This window comes from Miscanthus floridulus, chromosome 5, assembly GCF_019320115.1.
Source record: "Miscanthus floridulus cultivar M001 chromosome 5, ASM1932011v1, whole genome shotgun sequence".
NCBI classification, from domain to species: Eukaryota; Viridiplantae; Streptophyta; class Magnoliopsida; order Poales; family Poaceae; genus Miscanthus; species Miscanthus floridulus.
In genome coordinates this window covers 32254903-32273909 of record NC_089584.1, presented here as the reverse complement: position 1 = coordinate 32273909, position 19007 = coordinate 32254903, and the positions used below count along the sequence as shown (strand labels likewise).

General features: G+C 45.4%; 1 protein-coding gene across 1 annotated transcript; it reads left to right on the top strand.

The window, feature by feature from the left end:
- Positions 1–1680: 1680 nt before the first annotated feature.
- Positions 1681–16729, top strand: LOC136454489 (uncharacterized). The gene is made up of 4 exons (XM_066454897.1): positions 1681–1982; positions 12654–12747; positions 12814–12918; positions 16368–16729. Exons 1-4 carry the CDS (start codon positions 1681–1683, stop codon positions 16695–16697), a joined length of 831 nt encoding a protein of 276 aa, XP_066310994.1. The 3' UTR covers positions 16698–16729.
- The last annotated feature ends 2278 nt before the right edge of the window (positions 16730–19007 follow it).

Below are 19007 nucleotides of genomic sequence, written 5' to 3'. Positions count from 1 at the left end.
AAATAATCCAGTTCAACACTCTCGCACCAAGCACATAGATATCCGCCATCACTTTCTTAGAGATCATGTTGCTAAAAATGATATATCACTAGAAGGTGTAAGGACCGAGGATCAATTGGCGGATATCTTCACTAAACCGCTAGATGAGACAACATTTTGTAGATTGCGGAATAAGCTCAATGTGCTTCATTTTAGTAACTTTACTAAAAAATGAGCTTGTGTTGTCCCTAGCATTGCATTGTAATACACAACATGTTTAATGTTTTGTAATGCATATAGGGCTTGTCTAACAAGGTTAAGATAACCGCCGAAAAGCGTGTGAAGAAGCTTAACCTTGGATCAAACTTGACAAGTAACTAGATTTACTTACAAGTATTGCATTGCATATGCATGAATGTTGTTTTGTCGTTTGTCTTCAAATTTCCCTTTTATTGCCTATTTTCTTAAAAAGAATTATAGCCTAAGGCAACATATTTTTGAAAAACATGAGGGTTTGAGAGAGGTCACTCACATCAGTCCCAATTGGTGTTTATTTGGATCTTATTCAAGTTGGGACTTGATTGAGAACAGGCTGCATGAAGAACTTGAAGATTTACTGGAAAAGGAGTGACTGGACGCTGCACCGGACTCTGATGTCCAGCGTCCGGTCAATTCACAGGAGGTGAACTGCTGCCGAGAAGGAGTGACCGGACGCTGAAATAGTGTTTTTCCAGTGTCTGGTTAGATGGAGGTTCAGCGTCCAGTCGAGCAAGAAGGCATCAAAGCATGGTGACCAGACTCTGCTTGCGTCCGGTCGGTGTCCACCAGGTGTGTTCGGTTGCGACTCCAGAGGATTTGGACCTCTCTAGAATCGACCGAATGCTGGGTGGCAGCGTTCGGTCGCTGCCACCGAAGCGTCCGGTCAATAGGAAACGTGCGTGACTTAGTTTCTTTTCTCCGTTTCCTTTTCTGACTCGCTGGGGGCCACCATATAATCCAATTTCTCCACCCGCCGCCTGACCTAACTCGCCTCCACACCGACATCGCCAGAGCTCGTGCCCTAGTCATCGCCTCCACGCAGTCGCAGCGCCTTCCCATGCTCCCGAGCCACCTTCCTACACCACCGCATCCTCCCACGCGCCATGCTCGCCGATGCACCCACGCCAGTACTGCCTCGCTGCGCCGTCCCGCGCCACAACCACAGCGCCGTTGCCGCTTGCCCTAGCGCTGACATCGTCCAGTGCTCCAGCGCCGCCGTAGAGCCAGCCACCGAGCGTCATAACCCTAGCTCGCACTAGTGCCTCCCCTGCCACTTTTCTCCACGCGATAGTGCCCTCATTGCATCCTCCGTTGCCAATCCTCGCCGCATTGCAACCCTAATCAGTCGCCGACCCAGTGGTTCCCCATGTGTCGCTTCTCTTCTCTTCTCGGGTCACCGGTTCATTAGGTAGCAAGCCCCTATTTCAATTTCATACCTAATTGCTTGCTTTCATAGGATTTCGTATCTCTAGATGCATAATTAAAACTATTTGTATATCCTATCTATTCTATCGTGTAGCAAGTCGGTGTTGTTGAGGTCTCAGTGGTAGTTGTCAGTTAACTCAGGGCCAAGCTCACGAGTATGGATCGAGGCCAAGCCTCAGAAGTGACAGTCGGCAGTTGTCTCTTGTTAGTGGCAGTTGTTCTCTTCAGATCCAACCGATGGTTCACGTCAAGAATGTTGGGGGCGGTCCAGGTGATGAGGATCCGAGGCATCTGCCTTGCTTGCCTACAGATCCAAAAGGCAAGGCGACGAAGAAGACTGCAACAAAAAAGCGCAAGTACCCAGATGCAGAGATAGCTAGAGCAGCTGCAGTTGCAGAGGCTGTAGAGCGTGTCGAGAGAGGAGGTGCTCACAGTGGAGTCCAGATTACAAATCAGCTTTCACCAGAAGCAAGGGCTACACTTGAGTGGGTTGAGCGCCTTCATGGTCGTCCACCTGGGACTCTCATGATTGGAGGACGGTGTGTTGCCATCAATGAGGATTAGCCTCAGGGGGAGTCACAACAGCAGGCACCGTTAGCAGAGCCAATTTAGGAGGGACAACAGGCCGAGAAGATAGAGCAAGCACCTCAGCCATAGCTTCGCTGCTCTAGTCATACCCGTGCTCCACTCATACCGATGGTAGATACATAGCGGAGGGGTTCTCGTCTACCACCCAGACCATAGGGTCCACCTCCTATGACACACTTGGACTTGAGGGCCGCCATGACCAAGCAGGTGAAGTAGCTCAGGTTTGTAGAGTTTGAGTAGTGGTTCCCACGGAGGAGGGATGACAGAGCATCAGAGGACTTCTACACACCGCTCTAGGAGGATTTTTACAATACATATCTTAACAGTGGAGCTATATTTAGGCCTCAGAGGGTGTGCCACATTGAGTCTATAGTTGTAGTAGCTGGAGAGCCCATTCGCCCCTACTTTACATATCTACCAGGGCTGATAGACTTGATTGGACGGATAGGATTGTATATTCTATCTTGGGTTCGTCAGTTCTATGCTACACTATGGATTGACCCGCAGCACAGATACATTCACTTTGCATTCAGAGGTAGGGATTACAGACTGACAAGCACTAGAGTCAGGGAGATACTCAGGCTTTAGGAGCAGCCTATCAGGTTACATGATGTTTGCTATGGACAGACAGCGCCTCCTAGATGCCCTCATGGCGGTATGGTGCCTCCCACAGATTTGGTTCACCACTGCTTCAAGCAACCTTTTGGTGAGGGGTCGAGCAGGACTCCCAGTGATCTTACTCCTACAGCTAGAGTGCTAGATGCCATTATGAGGAGGACCCTGATTCCGAGGATGGGGTATCGCGAGGGCTTGACTCTCTTGCAGCTATGGCTTCTCAACTCTTTGATGCAGTAGACTGTATTTGACATTTGGGATCTCCTTCGATCAGAGATGGAGGATACTATTGCTGAGAGGTCCAGAGGTCATCGACAGTTGCCCTATGCCCATTAGATCACATTTCTTATTCACATGGTAGTTATAGTGAGGTCGCCTGAGATGTTAGCTGAGTATAGTGGTGCTACTACAGAGTTCCCTATATACAACCTGACTCAGATGATCTGCCATAGTACACCACATGCACCTAGTTAGTCGCGCCATTATCTAGATGTACCAGAGACTGCAGCCCAACAGGATGCTATTATTAGGGGTATTGCAGCTACTGAGGAGGAGCAACTTGCTCAATAGGAGGGGATGGTCGAGAGAGACCCTAGTGACAGCTCAGACAAGGACTACCGGGACATTCCTTAGATGCCTACACATCGACATGATCATGAGGCCGGCAGCTCTAGTTCAGCTCCACCTGCACCATAGACAGACCTCGCTCTCCTTACTATACTTGAGCAGATGAGGCAGGATCAGACACGCCAGGCTCAGGAGACCACTACCACTTTTGCACAGTTCCAGACTCGGCAGGACGAGTTTCAACGATAGCAGCTGGCTATTCAGTAGTAGATGTAGGCTCTACAGCAGCAGCAGTAGGCCATGCATCAGCAGCAGATCTTCATGTAGCAGTAGCTACTTGGATTTATGCAGCATGTAGTGATAGCGATTGGGGCTCTACCACCACATCCTTCGCCCCAGCTTGGTCAGCCTACCACCACTTCGATGACTCTAGCATTATAGCCTAGTGGGCTTCAGAATCAGGGATAGCCACCAGCATAGTTTGCTTCACCTATAGAGCAGGTGTCCCAGTATTTTGCTTCACCAGTGATAGCCCCATAGTTCACACCTCTTCAGACAGGCTTTACACCGACTGAGATACCCTCGCTGCTAGTGCCAGAGACTATAGTGTCCAGGAGCCTTGGTGCATCCTTTAGTGAGTTAACCGAGTAGCCTACTCCCCCATACTTGCATGTCCCAGGTCCTTCTACAGTTGCACCTATTACCGGGACTACAGAGACGCTCCCTTCCTCAGTGGCATCATCAGAGCCAGCTGCTTCAGTCATACCAGCATAGCCTACAACAGCTCATATTCCTAATCTAACCCAGACTGCTTTAGCATCGCTTCTAGCTACAGAGGGTCAGACTACTCAGAGCTCAGGGTCAGATGATGATGGCGTCCAGTTTTAGCTCGCTCCTCGTACCTCAGCGCCCGGCTCGTCCGCTGTAGCCCCGTCAACCGACCCTTAGGTTTTGGTATTTGATGCCAAAGGGGGAGAGGGTTCGAGTATGATAGTCTTAGGGGGAGTGACTATTTAGGGGGAGCTTAGCTTTCTTAGTAGTTTATTATCTAGTATATTTGGAGTTTTATGTGTGATACATTTTTATGCATTCGTCGTGTGTTTACTTCTATGCATTAAACTATATCTTTGTGATAGTGATATCTACGTGATCATGATATGTGACATGTGAGCTCTCTACTTTGAATCATTTATATGTCATATCACTTGTGCTATGCTTTTTTGCTTTGCTTCTGTGTTTTACTCTGATGCAAATGAGCTTTATTACTAGTACTCATGCTTATTTCATATCTTTTGAGTACATCATGTTGGCTTGGGTCATATAAGCTTGCCTAACACTTTTGTTCTTATTGCCAAAAGCTTATATGAACCAAGCATGTTAAAAACCTCATCTCTTTCACATACTCGAGGTAGTATTGTCATCAATCACCAAAAAGAGAGAGATTGAAAACATCTAGGCCCCTAGTTGGGTTTCGGTGATTAATGACAATACGTGATTACTGTGACTAACGTGTGTTTTGCAGAGGTAATTAAGTTAGGTCATGGTAATGGAGATCGATTGGGCTATCATGATGGTCATGCCCCTACGATGGAAAATGTTTTGGTTTTCAAAGGATGGACGGCAAGGTTAAGGATGGACTAGTTCTAAGTGTCGATTGGAGTTAGAGTGACACTTAGAGTAGTTTATGACTTTGTTTTTCCTTTGGCCATACTATTAAGGGGGCTACGGACGGGTAGCTTGACCTAGGTGAGTCTAGTGGGTTAGATGTGGTGCACACTTGCTTCAACTAGCGCTAGGTAGCTCCAAAATAGCCCTTAGATCTAATGGAGCAAACTTTATTCACATATGATCGAGAGTTGGAAGTGAATGGAGGGTCAAATACTGACCGGATGTTGGCTTCGGTGTGACCGAACGCTGACTCAGAGTTTGGTTAGTTTATTTGATCAAGGTAAAGTCATCTGGAAGTGACCGGACGCTGAAGGCCAGCGTCCGGTCGACATCAGTAAGGTTCCAGTAAGGGTAAATTGCGACCGGACGCGTCCGGTCACACTATAAACACTGGGTTTTGGGGTGACCTGACCGGCGCATCCGATCAACATGACCGGAGCGTCCAGTCACCCCACAGAGGCACATAACGGTTCGTTTTTCAGCCCATGTTATAAATACCACCTCCATTCGTGTGTGGAGGTACTTTTTCTCATTCCAATAGCTGAGAAACACCTTAGAGAGTGCCAAGAAGAGCAAGGTCCTAGTGAGGTGATTGAGATTTGAGAATCTCAAAGAGAGCCCTCATTAGTGAAGCAAGAGTAGCAAAGTGTGCATCCACCCTTCTCATTAGGCTTGTCGTGGTCAAGTGAGAGTTCGTGCTTGTTACTCTTGGTGATCGCCATCACCTAGATGGCTTGGTGGTGATTGGGAGTTTGGTGATCATCCGACGGAGCTTGTGGGTGACCCAACTCAAGTTGTGAGCGGTTGTGGGTGATTCACCGCGGTGGAGTGTCAAAGAATCAACCCATGGAGAGCACTTGATCCTTGCGCGGATCAAGGGGGAGCTACACCCTTGCGCGGGTGCTCCAATGAGGACTAGTGGGGAGTGGCAACTCTCCAATACCTCAGCAAAACATCGCCCTGTTCCTTCTTCTCTCTTTACTTTAAGCATTTACTTTGAGCAATTCATTACTTGTCATTTACATTCCTAGAATTGCCATGCTAGAGTAGGATTGGAACTTAGGGTGCTAAACTTTTGTGCGTTAGATCAATAGAAACACTTTCTAGGCACAAGGGGTTAATTGGGCTAACCATAGGTTTTGCTTATTGCAAAGAAATTTGTAATTAGCCAAATTCACCCCCCCCCTCTTGGGCATCTTGATCCTTTCAATTGGTATCAAAGCCTTGTGCTCACGTATTTAGGCTTAAACGCCTAGAGCAAGATGTCTCACGGGGATGGATCTCCTCCTATCTTTGAGGGAGATGATTTTCCTTATTGGAAAATTCGCATGGAGGCGTATCTAGAAGCTCTAGATGTTGGTATTCTTAGAGCCGCCTCACATGGCTTCCCAAAACCTCGGGATGCTACTCACCTACAAGGCGATGAGGTGAACTACGAGAAGTGGAATGCAAAGGCTTGAAACACCATCTTTAGATGCCTTTGCAAAGATGTGTTCAATTGGGTGAGGAACCACAAAGACACCCATGCACTATGGTCGGACGTTTGTGCGCTCCATGAGGGAACTAAGAGTGAGCGTGAGGAACGCTATCACCTTTTCATGAAAAAGCTCAACTCTTTTGAAATGCTTCCTAAAGAATGTGCTAATGACTTGTATTCATGATTGAATGTTCTTGTAGAGGAAGTCAATGGGCTTGGACTCACTCAAATGCAACAATCCAATGTTGTAAGAAAGATTTTGAGTGTCCTCCCCATTGATAAATACGGGAATATTGTGACCGTGCTTCATCAAGGTGATCTTTCCACCGCTACACCGACACAAATCTTGGGAAAGATCAATGCTCATGAGATGTACATGCACATCACGCCACAAGATGGCTCATCCTCTACCAAGAAGAAAGATAAAGACTTAGCATTCAAAGCTAGCCAAGAGAAGGGTAAAGCAAGACTTGAGTATGAAAGCTCAAGTGATGATGAAGTTAATGATGAAAGTCTTGCTCTCATGGTGAAGAAGACCGCCAAAATGCTAAAGAAGCTCAACAAGAGTGACATCAAGTTTGATGGCAAGAAAAAGAAGTTCTTCACTAGCTCTAGAAGGAAGCCAATCTCCAAGATGGATTGCTTCAATTGTGGAGAACTTGGTCATCTAGCACTCTAATGCACTAAGCCCAAGAAAGACAAGTTCAAGACCAAATACAAGGGAAAGAAAGATGACTCAAGCAATGAAGAAGAAGAAGAGAAGAAGAAGAACAAGCCATACAAGAAGAGAGATGGCAAGAAGAAGGACTTCCACAAGAAGAAGAAGAGTGGAAAGGCATACATTGTCGGTGATTGGCTCACGGACATTGATTCATCTAGTGGCTCATCCAATGATGATAGTGACAACGAGAAGGTGGCCGCAATTGTTATCAACTCTTCATCATCTTCATCGCCACCACCGCCATCATCCTCTACACACCTATGCCTTATGGCCAAGGGTGATCGCAAGGTATCTAACAATGATGATAGTAGTGATGATGAGCATGCTAGTGATGATGACAGTGATAGTGATGATGATGAATACAAATCACCTTCTTATGATGATCTTGCTAGATTGCTAAAACAATACACTAAGATCATTATAAAAACTAGAGCTAAAAATGAAAAGCTAGAAGCTAAAAATGATTCTCTTTTAGCCAAATGTGATATAGCGGAAAAGGCTAGTGTTGAGCTTAAAGAAGCAAATGATGCTATATCATTCAAACTCAAGGAGCTCAAATCTTCTAAGAAAGAGCTTAAAGAAAAACATGATAAACTTAAGAGGACACATAATAAGCTCATCACTAGCCACAACAAGCTAAGAGAAGAATATACTACTCTTAAGGTTAATCATGATAATCTTGTTATTGCTCAAGAATTCTTAACCAATGAGCCACATGATGCTACTAACGATGTTGTTAAGATTGATATAGCTACATCATGTGATGACTTGATTATTGAGTGCATTGAGCAAAGTTCTAGTAGCAAGGACAAGCAAGTGGTTGAAGCCGATGATTATGATGAGTTTGTCAAGCTCAAGAATGACAATGAAAAACTCAAGAAAGATCTTGAAGAACTCAAAATCACCAAGTCTAGTGTGCTAGAAACTATTGTTCATGATGATGGTTTGATCCTTGAGAATGAGAAGCTCAAAGATGAGAACAAGAAGCTCAAGAAAGAGAAAAACAATGATGCTCTCAAGGAAGAAAACAAGAAGCTCAAGTTGGAGAAAGAGCATCTTAAGATTGGATTGAGCAAGTTCACTAGAGGCAAGCATCTTCAAAGTGAGCTACTAATGAACACCGTCATGAAGATGGATAGAAGTGGCATTGAGTACTTGGCAAACCAAGAGAAGAAGGCTCAAGCTCAACAACAACATAAGTCCAAGCCAAAGCCAAAGAGATGTTTGGAGTGTGGACAAGAGGTGCTATATGTTGCTTCATTGAGTTTCAACTTGCTATCCGTTGGACAATTGTGTGATCTTGGCTTCCAATGCTTGTTTACCGAGAAGGAGGTTGTTGTATCCAAGAAGAATGATGATCATGTGATATTCAAAGTATTTAGATACAACAACCTATATCTCATGGACTTCACCTCTGAAGATGCAAACTTAAAGACATGCCTATTCACCAAAACAACACTTGGGTGGCTATGGCATAGAAGACTTGCTCATGTTGGGATGAGCTCACTCAAGAAGCTAATGTAGAATGATTTGGTGAGAGGGTTGAAGGATGTGAAGTTTGAAAAGGACAAGCTTTGTAGTGCATGTCAAGCTAGCAAGCAAGTTGTAAATACCCATCCAACAAAAGCTTTCATGTCAACCGCAAGAGTGCTAGAAAACTTGCTTCATTTATTGCTCATCACTCTTTTGTCAAGATCATCTACAAGATCTCATCAAGTGGTCAATAGAAGAAATACACCTCTACTATAAGATCATCTACAAGTTCTCATCATAGGGAGTCCATCAAAGGGTGTAATGACTCGCTCACAAAAACTTGCTTCATTTATTGCTCATCACTCTTTTGTCTCTTCAAAATCTAGATTGAATAAATGCAATGCATGAAGAGTTGAACAACTTCATCCGCAATGAAGTTTGGACTCTTGAAGAGCAGTCCAAAGGTGCAAGAGTCATTGGAACAAAGTGGATGTTCCAAAACAAGCAAGATGATCAAGGCATTGTTGTGAGAAACAAGGCAAGACTAGTGGCAAAGGGGTTCTCTCAAGTTGAAGGTTTAAATTTTAGAGAGACCTTTGCACCGGTTGCATGATTAGAAGCCATCCGTATCCTCCTTGCATATGCATCACATCATGAAATGAAACTTTATCAAATGGATGTGAAAAATGCATTTTTAAATGGCTTTATCAATGAACTAGTCTATGTTGATCAACCTCCCATGTTTGAAGACCCTAGATATCATAATCATGTTTATAGGTTGTCCAAGGCATTATATGGGCTTAAGCAAGCCCCAAGAGCTTGGTATGAGCGCCTTCGGGACTTTCTCATTGAGAAGGACTTCACCATTGGGAAGGTTGACACCACACTATTCACCAAAATGTGGGATGTGTAGCCATCTGAGTAAGCTTTCCAAAATGTCCAAGATCATCGAAATCAGAGTTCGGAGCTAAGAGATATAGCCATTTTAGCACTAAAAGGTCTGTGATCGGACGCTGGCATGAAAAACGACCGGACACTGGGGTCCAGCGTCCAGTCAGCACCTACGAGTCCGGTCACAGCGTTCGGTCAGTGTTTTTAGCGTGTCCAGAAGCGATCGAACGCTGGGAGAGTCCGGTCAGTGATGATTGGACGCGTCCGGTCGCTGAAAAACATCACTAGAACCTCTCTGTAAGTGACTAGACGCTGGGTTTCAGTGTCCGATCATTATGACGTGCGCGTCCGGTCAGTACGCGCTTTGCCTAGTGAAAAGGTAACGACTATTTTAGCCCTTGGGGCTATAAAAGGAGTGTGTGGCCGGCCTTGGGCTGGTTGCTGAGCACCCTCACACCTATGTGGCTTGTGTAGGAGTGCTTGGATGCCCTCTAACTCACTTGTGCTTGCAAGAGTACGAATCGATTACGAGTGAGTGTGATTCTAGTGCGTTGCATTGTGAGATTACATCGAGTGGCACTAGGTGATCGAGTTGTAGGCCGGTGGTGCTTGTTACTCTTGGAGGTTGCCATCTCTTAGATGGCTTGGTGGCGGTCTCCGTCGAAGCCCACAAGAAGCTTGTGCGGTGCTCCAGAGAAGAGCTTTGTGAGGGGCATTGTGCTCACCCCGCGGGAGCCACGAAGAGCAACTCTAGTTGAGCGTGTCATTGAGCTACCCTCACATTCGGGGTAGGTTCTTGCGGTGCCCGACGTGCGGGCTTGGCGGGTGATGCCAATTAGCCGCTGAACCACTAAGTGAGCGGTTGACACAACGGGGACGTAGCGTGTTGGCAAGCACGTGAACCTCAGGAGAAAATCACCGTGTCAACCTTGTTCTTCCCGTTGGCTTGTAATCCCCTTATACAAGCTTGTGATTACTTTTATATACATTGTGCTTGTGTAGTTGCTCTTGTGATTAGTTAGCTTGTGTATCTCACTAGTTACCTTCTTGCTTGTGTAGCATAGAAGTAGCTTCCTTGTGTGGTTAATTTGGTTTGTGTAACCTTGTTAGTCACTTTGCTTAGGTTGTGTAGCTAAATATTTACACTCTCTAATTTGGCATTGGTTGCCTTGTTATTGAGCATTGCTAGTGAGCTCTAGTTAGCCCGACACCTTTGTTGCTTAATTATGATCTTTGCAAGGTGCTAGAGAACATAGATAGAGGGGTGTAGTCTTGACTAGACCGATAGTTTTAATTCCACACCTGTTTCGGTTAGCCGACGTGATTAAGTTTTAGTAATGACTATTCACCTTCCCTCTAGTCGTCATCTCGACCCTTCAAGTGGTATCAGAGCTAGGCCTCTCATTTATGGTCTTCACTGATCCGAGAGGATGGTAACTTATGGGTTAGATGTTGATTGTCCACATATTTTTGATGGCACACACTTTACACGATGGAAAAATTGGATGATATGTAATTTTAAGTTTATTTACCCTCAAATGTGGTGGATGGTAGATGTAGGCTTTTCTCATATGTTGGATGAAGATAATCTAACTCAAGCACAAGAGAAATACCTAGATCTCGACATCCAAGCTACTAACATCATGTATAGATCTTTGCATGATTACATATTTGGAGAGATCATTGACATGAAGACCGCCCATGAGATTTGGAGTTATCTCAATGAGAAATATGGGACAGTCTCCGATGATGATGATGAGCCTAAGAAGGAGGCGTATGAGTGTGTTGAGCATGACCACAATTCGATGATTGTGGAAGATTGCTCCACCTCATGGTCAAGTGATGATGATAATGATCATATCACAAGATCACTTGACAAGATTGATGATGATGCCACAAGTGATGCCAATGATGATGCTACTCCATGCACACATGATGGTGATAATGATGGATCATGCTTGGGGTATGAGAGTGATGTTTCTTCAAGCTCTCTAACTACATCACATTGCTTCATGTCACAAGGTGACACTAAGGTATCTAATGCAAATGTGATTAATCTTGATTCATATGAGAAGCTTCTAGATAGATATGGTTGCATGATAAAAGCTTTAGAAAAAGAGATGGCTAAAACCAAGAAATTGAAAAATGAAAACTCTTTTCTAAAGAACACATGTGAACAATAAAAGCATCTACTTTATGTTACTACTTGTTCACATGAGGAGCTAAAATTGACTCATGAGGAACTTAGTGTTGCTCATGATAACTTAGTACAAGACCATGCTTTACTCATTAAGGAGATTTCCAATGATAAAACTAAAACTAGTGAGAGCTTAACACATGTGATTATTTTTATATACATTATGCTTGTGTAGTTGCTCTTGTGATTAGTTAGCTTGTGTATAGTTGACTTGTGTAGCTCACTAGTTACCTTCTTGCTTGTGTAGCATAGAAGTAGCTCCCTTGCATGGTTAATTTGGTTTGTGTAACCTTATTAGTCACTTTGCTTAGGTTGTGTAGCTACGTATTTGTGCTCTCTAATTTGGCATTGGTTGCCTTGTTATTGAGCATTGCTAGTGAGCTTAGTTGGCTTTGTGCTTTTGCTTACTAGCATGTGTAGGAGCTCCCTCATTGCTTGAAATACTAGTGGCATATGTTCGTGTGACCTTGCTCCTGGACTTGGTTAGGTGAGCTCTAGTTAGCCCGTCACCTTTGTTGCATAATTAGGATCTTTGCAAGGTGCTAGAGAACATAGATAGATGTGTGTAGTCTTGGCTAGATCGATAGTTTTAATTCCGCACTTGTTTCGGTTGGCCGACGTGATTAAGTTTTAGTAATGACTATTCACCCCCCTCTAGTCGCCATCTCGATCCTTTACATGCAATATATTCACAAAAGAGAACATTTCTGGGAATATTAGCAAAAGGAATTTGCGCTGTCACTATATTTCCATGCTAGAATGATGCAAGTGGTAAATTGAAAAATGTTATCAATGTGTTTTTTTAATTGTAAGTATAGTACTCCGTAACTCAGTCAAAAATATAATGGTTAGGCACTTTGGTTATGCATTTTTGTCAAAGGTTTTTTACTTTTTTAGTCATCTATAATTCTGGTGACTGCATCTGCATATCTCTGTGTGAAAAGTACTTAATGCCAGTAGTTTTTTGTGTAAGCCTTTTGTTTTCTCATTGGCTCATTAATACTATATAGCAGGGGGTTTTCTGAGTATATGGCTAATGGAGGTGAATTGGCCTATCAACAACTGTGTGGCAATATTACAGCAGAGTTCAGTGATTGCTCAAAACAAGTTAGCTCTAGTTGTCTCATCTTCTTCCTATCCATAAAAAGCAGCATCTAATAATTCTTTCTCCAGGTCCTTGAAATAATTTCCCTGCTCTCAATGCTAGAATTTAGTCGTAACGATCTTGCCGATTTACTAAAGGGTGTTCAAGCACACGAGAAAGAGAAGTTGCATTTGGTAAGTTAGCTTGGGATGTCGGTGTGGGGGGTATGATCCCGGGTACCCACGGTAGATCACATGGGCTGCGCCCCTAGGAGTGGCCCAGCCCATAAGACGAAGCCTTGCGGGGCACAACACTGATCGGCGCCTCCCGCAAGACACCGGGAAGATATCCTAAAGATACTACGAGATCTGTTAGGATACGCATGATCCCATGATTCCTATAATCTGTTGTTACTTTTCGGTTTTCTCTTAGATCTAACCGACTTGTAACCCTACCCTCTGGACTATATAAGGCAGGCAGGGACCCCCTCCAAACTCACGTAATATCATACGATAGCCAATACAATCCAATAGACCACAGGAGTAGGGTATTACGTCATACTGACGGCCTGAACCTGTATACTCGTTTGTCTCTGTTGCCTTATTGTTCTCGATTACACGCATCTCTGCCGATCAATCTACCTTCGTGGGATACCCCTTGGAGGACTGCCGATGATATTCTGTCGATAGTTGGCGCGCCAGGTAGGGGTGTGCATGTTGTTTCTATATCGAACAAGATGGTACATTCCGCAGGCTCTTCGTTCCTCCCATCGCCCGACCAGATCTTCACGGTCGAATCGATCTTATGGATCATTAACGCTGATGGAGTCGGAGAGCTCATCGAGCTGGTGCAGATCGATACTACGCCGATCACCCCAACACCACCAGCTCGATACTACGCCGATCACCCCAACACCTGCGACTGCAGATTCGATCTCGGAACCACCTCCGAGGTCACCTTCACTGACAATTCACCGCCCGCTCCCTCGCCGACCAGACGTTTTGTCTAAAGCTAAGTCACGCTTTAACATTTTTCTAAATATTCTCCAATCTTCGTATATCGCCATAATATTTCTCCGAGCTGTTTTCTCCATATTTGCTCTCTAAACAATTTTCTTTCATGTATACCATCTTAAAGATGACATACAACTAAGTCTTAGGCGAACCCCTGAACAATCATGTTGATGCTCGGACGCCTCCAAAGACGGCCCTGTCTCCAGCTCCTCTCTATACGTGCACGAGCGTCTACCCTCTGCGTTATGGGTGGTCGGCAGTGGCTCCTTAGCAACAATTTGTTCTTCCTACACGCACACGGGCTCCGCGCTCCGCGTTATGGTTAATGTGCTAGCTAGAGCTGGAGACTCAGCTACACACTAGCTGGTCAGGCGGTTTGTATTAAATATAAATATATCTTTACACCAACTGATCACCGAGCTGCATACGCTATTTTATCGCCATTGCTGTTTTTTCTCCGGAGTTCATATATTTTTACATCATGTACTATCCGTTCTGCATATTTATATTGCAGGATCATCGTCCAGGTGATCGGACCACCTGGTGCTCGAACTTCTCCACCGATCAACTGATCGGACCGCTAGGTTCATGGACTTCGTCGCCGACCAGTTGATCGGACTGTTTGTCGGTCGCTTCTACTCAATGCTCACTTCGCCGCCGACCAGTTGACCAGACTGTTCGTCGCTCGTGCTTCATCGCCAGCTACGCCGGGGACTCCTCAGTGCTCGGATTCTTTGTGCAAACATCGCCAGCTATGCTGAGGACTCCCTTGGTGGTTGAATCTTGCCACGTCTCATCGGTGTGCTATCAAGCCGCTCCATGCTGTTTGGATCAGGGTGCTGATCTTGGGCAGTATGTCTGGAGTCTTGATACGCGCATGTCAGATGACGTCGACAAGCTTTCTTCTGTTGATTGTTTCTGACCCTAGCACCACGTGACCATGTCACCTACTGCCAGGCTCGAAGACTAAGTGGGCACACTTCACCTTACGGTGAATGTGCTTTTTCTCATTTCGGGGCTATGCCCGGGGACTGGCTGCCTGCTCGGCCGGTCTTCTACTTTAGACCCTGGCACCACATGACTACGTCTCCTACTGTTAGGCTCGGGGACTAAGTGAGCACACTTCACCTTGCGGTGAGTGTGTTTGCTTTAATCTGGAAGACTCCGTGCCTCTTGAAGCTAAAGAAGACTATCTCCTTTTCTCGTGGTCGGACTCTAAGTGGGCACACTTGGTCCGCTGTGAGGAAATTTTTTATTATGAACTTGAGCTCCTTACACCCTTATGGCAAGCCGTACTTGGGTTACGCTGCTCGGCGACGGTTCACGCTGCTCGGCGACTGCTCACAACTGCTCGGCAACTCATCACGGTGGTCGGACCATGAGTTTGACTGCTCGGCTTTATTCGCACCTGCTCGGACAAGTTCAAGACGGCGTTGCACAACGGGTATAAGGCGCTCAGGGACTAGCTGTGGGGGATACGACCCCGGATACCCACGACAGACCACATGGGCTGCGCCCCCAGGGGCGGCCTAGCCCACAAGACGAAGCCTTGCGGGGCACGACACTGTTCGGCGCCTCCCGCAAGACACCTGGAAGATATCATGAAGATACTACGAGATATGTTAGGATACGTATGATCCCATGATTCCTGTAATCTGTTGTTACTTTCCGGTTATCTCTCAGATCTAACCGACCTGTAACCCTGCCCCCCGGACTATATAAGGCGGGCTGAGACCCCCTCCAAACTCACGCAATATCATACGATAGCCAATACAATCCAACAGACCATAGGAGTAGGGTATTACGTCATACTGACGGCCTGAACCTGTATAACTCGTGTCTCTGTTGCCTTCTTGTTCTCGATTACACGCATCTCTGCTGATCAATTTAACTTCGTGGGATACCCCTCGGAGGACTGCCGACGATATTCTATCGACAGTTGGGCATGTTGTATTGCCATGTGGGCCATGAAATAATGCTTCCTTAAAATAACTAGATTTTGTTTAAGAGTGGAAACTTATTTCATTCTTTCACATTTAAACCGTAATGATGTGTTTTGACATTTCATTTAGCCTAGGAATACTGTGATTGGAGGAATCATTAGCACATCAGAGATTGTAATTTCATTTCTCATGGTTTTATATCAGGCCATGTTTTATTAAATCCTAAAGGAAACCAAAGCTTTACCTCTTTCGCAATACATTATAACACACTTGAATTTATATAAAATGATTTCAACTTAGTCTAATTTTCCCTGCTAAGAGTAACATGTGTTAAATTGTACAAGTGAAGCATTTTTGTTTTTGGCATGATAACTGTTCCACGTTTGCTACCTCTTCTTATTGCACCTGATAGCTACACCAGCCTTAGGCCCTGACCAATGTTCCCTTGAAATTGCATTGTATTGTAGTCTAACTACTCAATCTTTCGACTTATTTGGGTAATTTCCTGAGTGACCTGTGGTACTGGCCGGAATTTAGATGTAAGATATTTGTGCTTTCTACTTTCAACATGCAACATTGTTTCCATCATCTGCTTCGTATTTCTTCTGTAGCTTTCATACTGCCATTTTCTTCAATCGCTGATTATTTGTCTCTGGCCTTCCTGGTTTGGTTCGCTGATTTCTGAAGACAGCGAAGATTCAGGTGCTGAAGAAAGCTGGCAGGCCTTCAGAGCGCCTGGTGAACCACGAGGACTGCAGGTCGCGCAGCATGGCCCAGCACGTGTGCGTGCACGTCAAGGTGATCACGGAGGCCGCCGGCACCGAGGATGCCGAGGCGGACGCGGAGTATGACGCCGCCCTCAAGGAGGCCATACAGGGCGTGCAGGAGGCCGTGACCAGCATAAACGAACACATGGAGGAGGTGCGCTACGAGATTGACGGACTCGAGGCGGAGACGATCGGTAGCAAGTGGAGCGAAGTCGAGGAAGCGTTCCCTGGTACCCTGTCTATAAAATAGATAGATGATTTGTATTTTTGGCACCGTTCAGTTCAGTCTACCCGTGTTGTTCTTTTCTTTAAAACTTTGTACCCGTGTTATTCGGCTCAGGCCCGTTCGTGTGCCCTTAAGCCTGGCTTGATCTGTTTTTTTTTTCATCCGGAACAGTGTTTTTCTCTCACAAATTCCTCCAAATTCCTCTAAAATTCCTCCCAGCGAATGGGGCCCAGTGTACTCTTGTTAATGGAGCTTGACACTAATGGAATTGGTGTAGGTTAGCTTATGTTTTCGTGTTGCTTAAAAGAAGGATTGAAATTGGAACAAGACACTTTTGCGTTTCCCATATTTGGCTGTGATGTAGGACTGGTGCATACCGTTTGCCTTTTTTTTTTTAAGAAGAAGACCGAAGCAGATGCTCTGATGTTGAGATGAGTGAATGGCCGAGCCATTTGCACGGTCAGTTGGACAGGTAATCAGAGCAGGGGGTTGTGAAGATGTCCAGGCACGAGCGTACCTTGGTCACCGCTCGAGCATCTCTGAAGTGCTAACAATCCTTCAAAAACCGGTCACAGCCACCGTGTACTTTGTCTGGGCGTTTGATTTTGGGAACGAGATCAATGTCTGGTTTCTTGTCTGGAGGAAGCGATCCAAACAATTGCTTGGCCGGCTGGTTGGGCCCTGAGCCCCTGGCAGCAGCAACGGTTGGTGCCGGCGTGGCGTCCGTGATCGTGGAAGTGACGTGGCACAACTCTGATTTCTTTTGAACCAAATGTACAACCTAAAAAAAATAAACATGTTTCTTTTCAAATATCAAATCATATCTACATGCCCATAGCTAAAAGATGTTCTTATCTCATTTTGTTTTTTATTAGAACTGATTGCCCGCACTCAATAATGCAGGGTGTTGTTTGTTTGGTGACTTGTTTCTATACAATTCACTCTAAAGATACTGAGTCGTGTCACCCACGGACAACATCTATCTATTATATACTACACCTAAAAAATCAAATACGGCAAAAAAAAAAAAACCAAACTCTTCCACATCCCTCGTTAAAAAAATACCGTTTCCAAAAAAAATAAATACAGCACAAAAACGTTTGTGAAAAAAAAACATATACGACAAAAAAAACCATTTCTCCCTACAACTATCGTAAGCGTCGCCCCGCCCACGGCAAAAAAAAACACCGTAAAAAAACCAACATCCCCGTTTCCAATCTGAAAAAAATCAAATACGGCAAAAAAAAATATACGGCAAAAAAACCAAACTCTTCCACACCCTGTTTCAGAAACAAACTCTTCCACATCCCTGTTTTCGAAAAATACCGTTTCCAAAAAACAAATACAACAAAAAACGTTTGCAAAAAAAAACATATATGACAAAAAGAAACCGTTTTAGAAACAAACTCATCTAGATCGAAAATCATATACAACAAAAAAAAAACGTTTCTGAAACAAATGTTCCACGTCCAAAATCATATAAACGACTGATTATAGGCCACGTCACCATCCTGCTCCGTCCGACGCAAGTAGCGTGAAAAGACAGCGTTGCTCCGGCCTCCTCCCTCCCTGCGAGTAGTCTTAGGCAGACGCCAAACAGTCCCCCGACGGGACCCCTACGCAGCACCGGACCACACATGGGAATCAGGGAGGAACCGACAACACCACCGGCCGTCGCACGTTTTGAGCACCTGAACCTCCGAAGTTCGGGGCTAGAAAAAGCGATGAGATAGCGGACCGATGTCACGTATGACCCGACTCGACAATCACGCTATCTCGCACCCCTCCGCTCGCAAGGCCCCTTCTAGCACCAGTTGTCGAAGGGGCGCCACCAGCTTCCGGGCATCATCATCGACCCCCAGCGAGATGCAAAACAAGAGCCGCGCTCTCCTCAGATTTTCCTCCCTCATCTCCTCATTCTCTCAAGCACCTAATCGCTCAGAGAGGCAAAAGAACAGTTCATAGTTACGGTCATGAGTGCCTCAAACGGTAGAAAGGCCTCCATTTATAGGCCAGGGACGGACTAAACCGCATAAGATCCCCGCGTCGCGTGGTGAACCACGGGAGGTCACAGCCAATGTCAGATGCCCATGTGAGGTCAGGAAAATCGAGGCTTTCACAAAGGCATGGCCAGTATAGCGTCGACGAGACCACTCGGTCCAGCCTGGATCTCGAACCCCGATACGCAGCACACTGACACGACAGGGCTCATCGGTCACGTACCACATCGTTAGGGTGTCCTGACGGGGTGGAGCACAACGGCCACCTACCGCATTGAACGCCGAGCCCGCAAGGGGCCGAACGGCGAAGCTGGAACAAACCGCGAACTAGAAA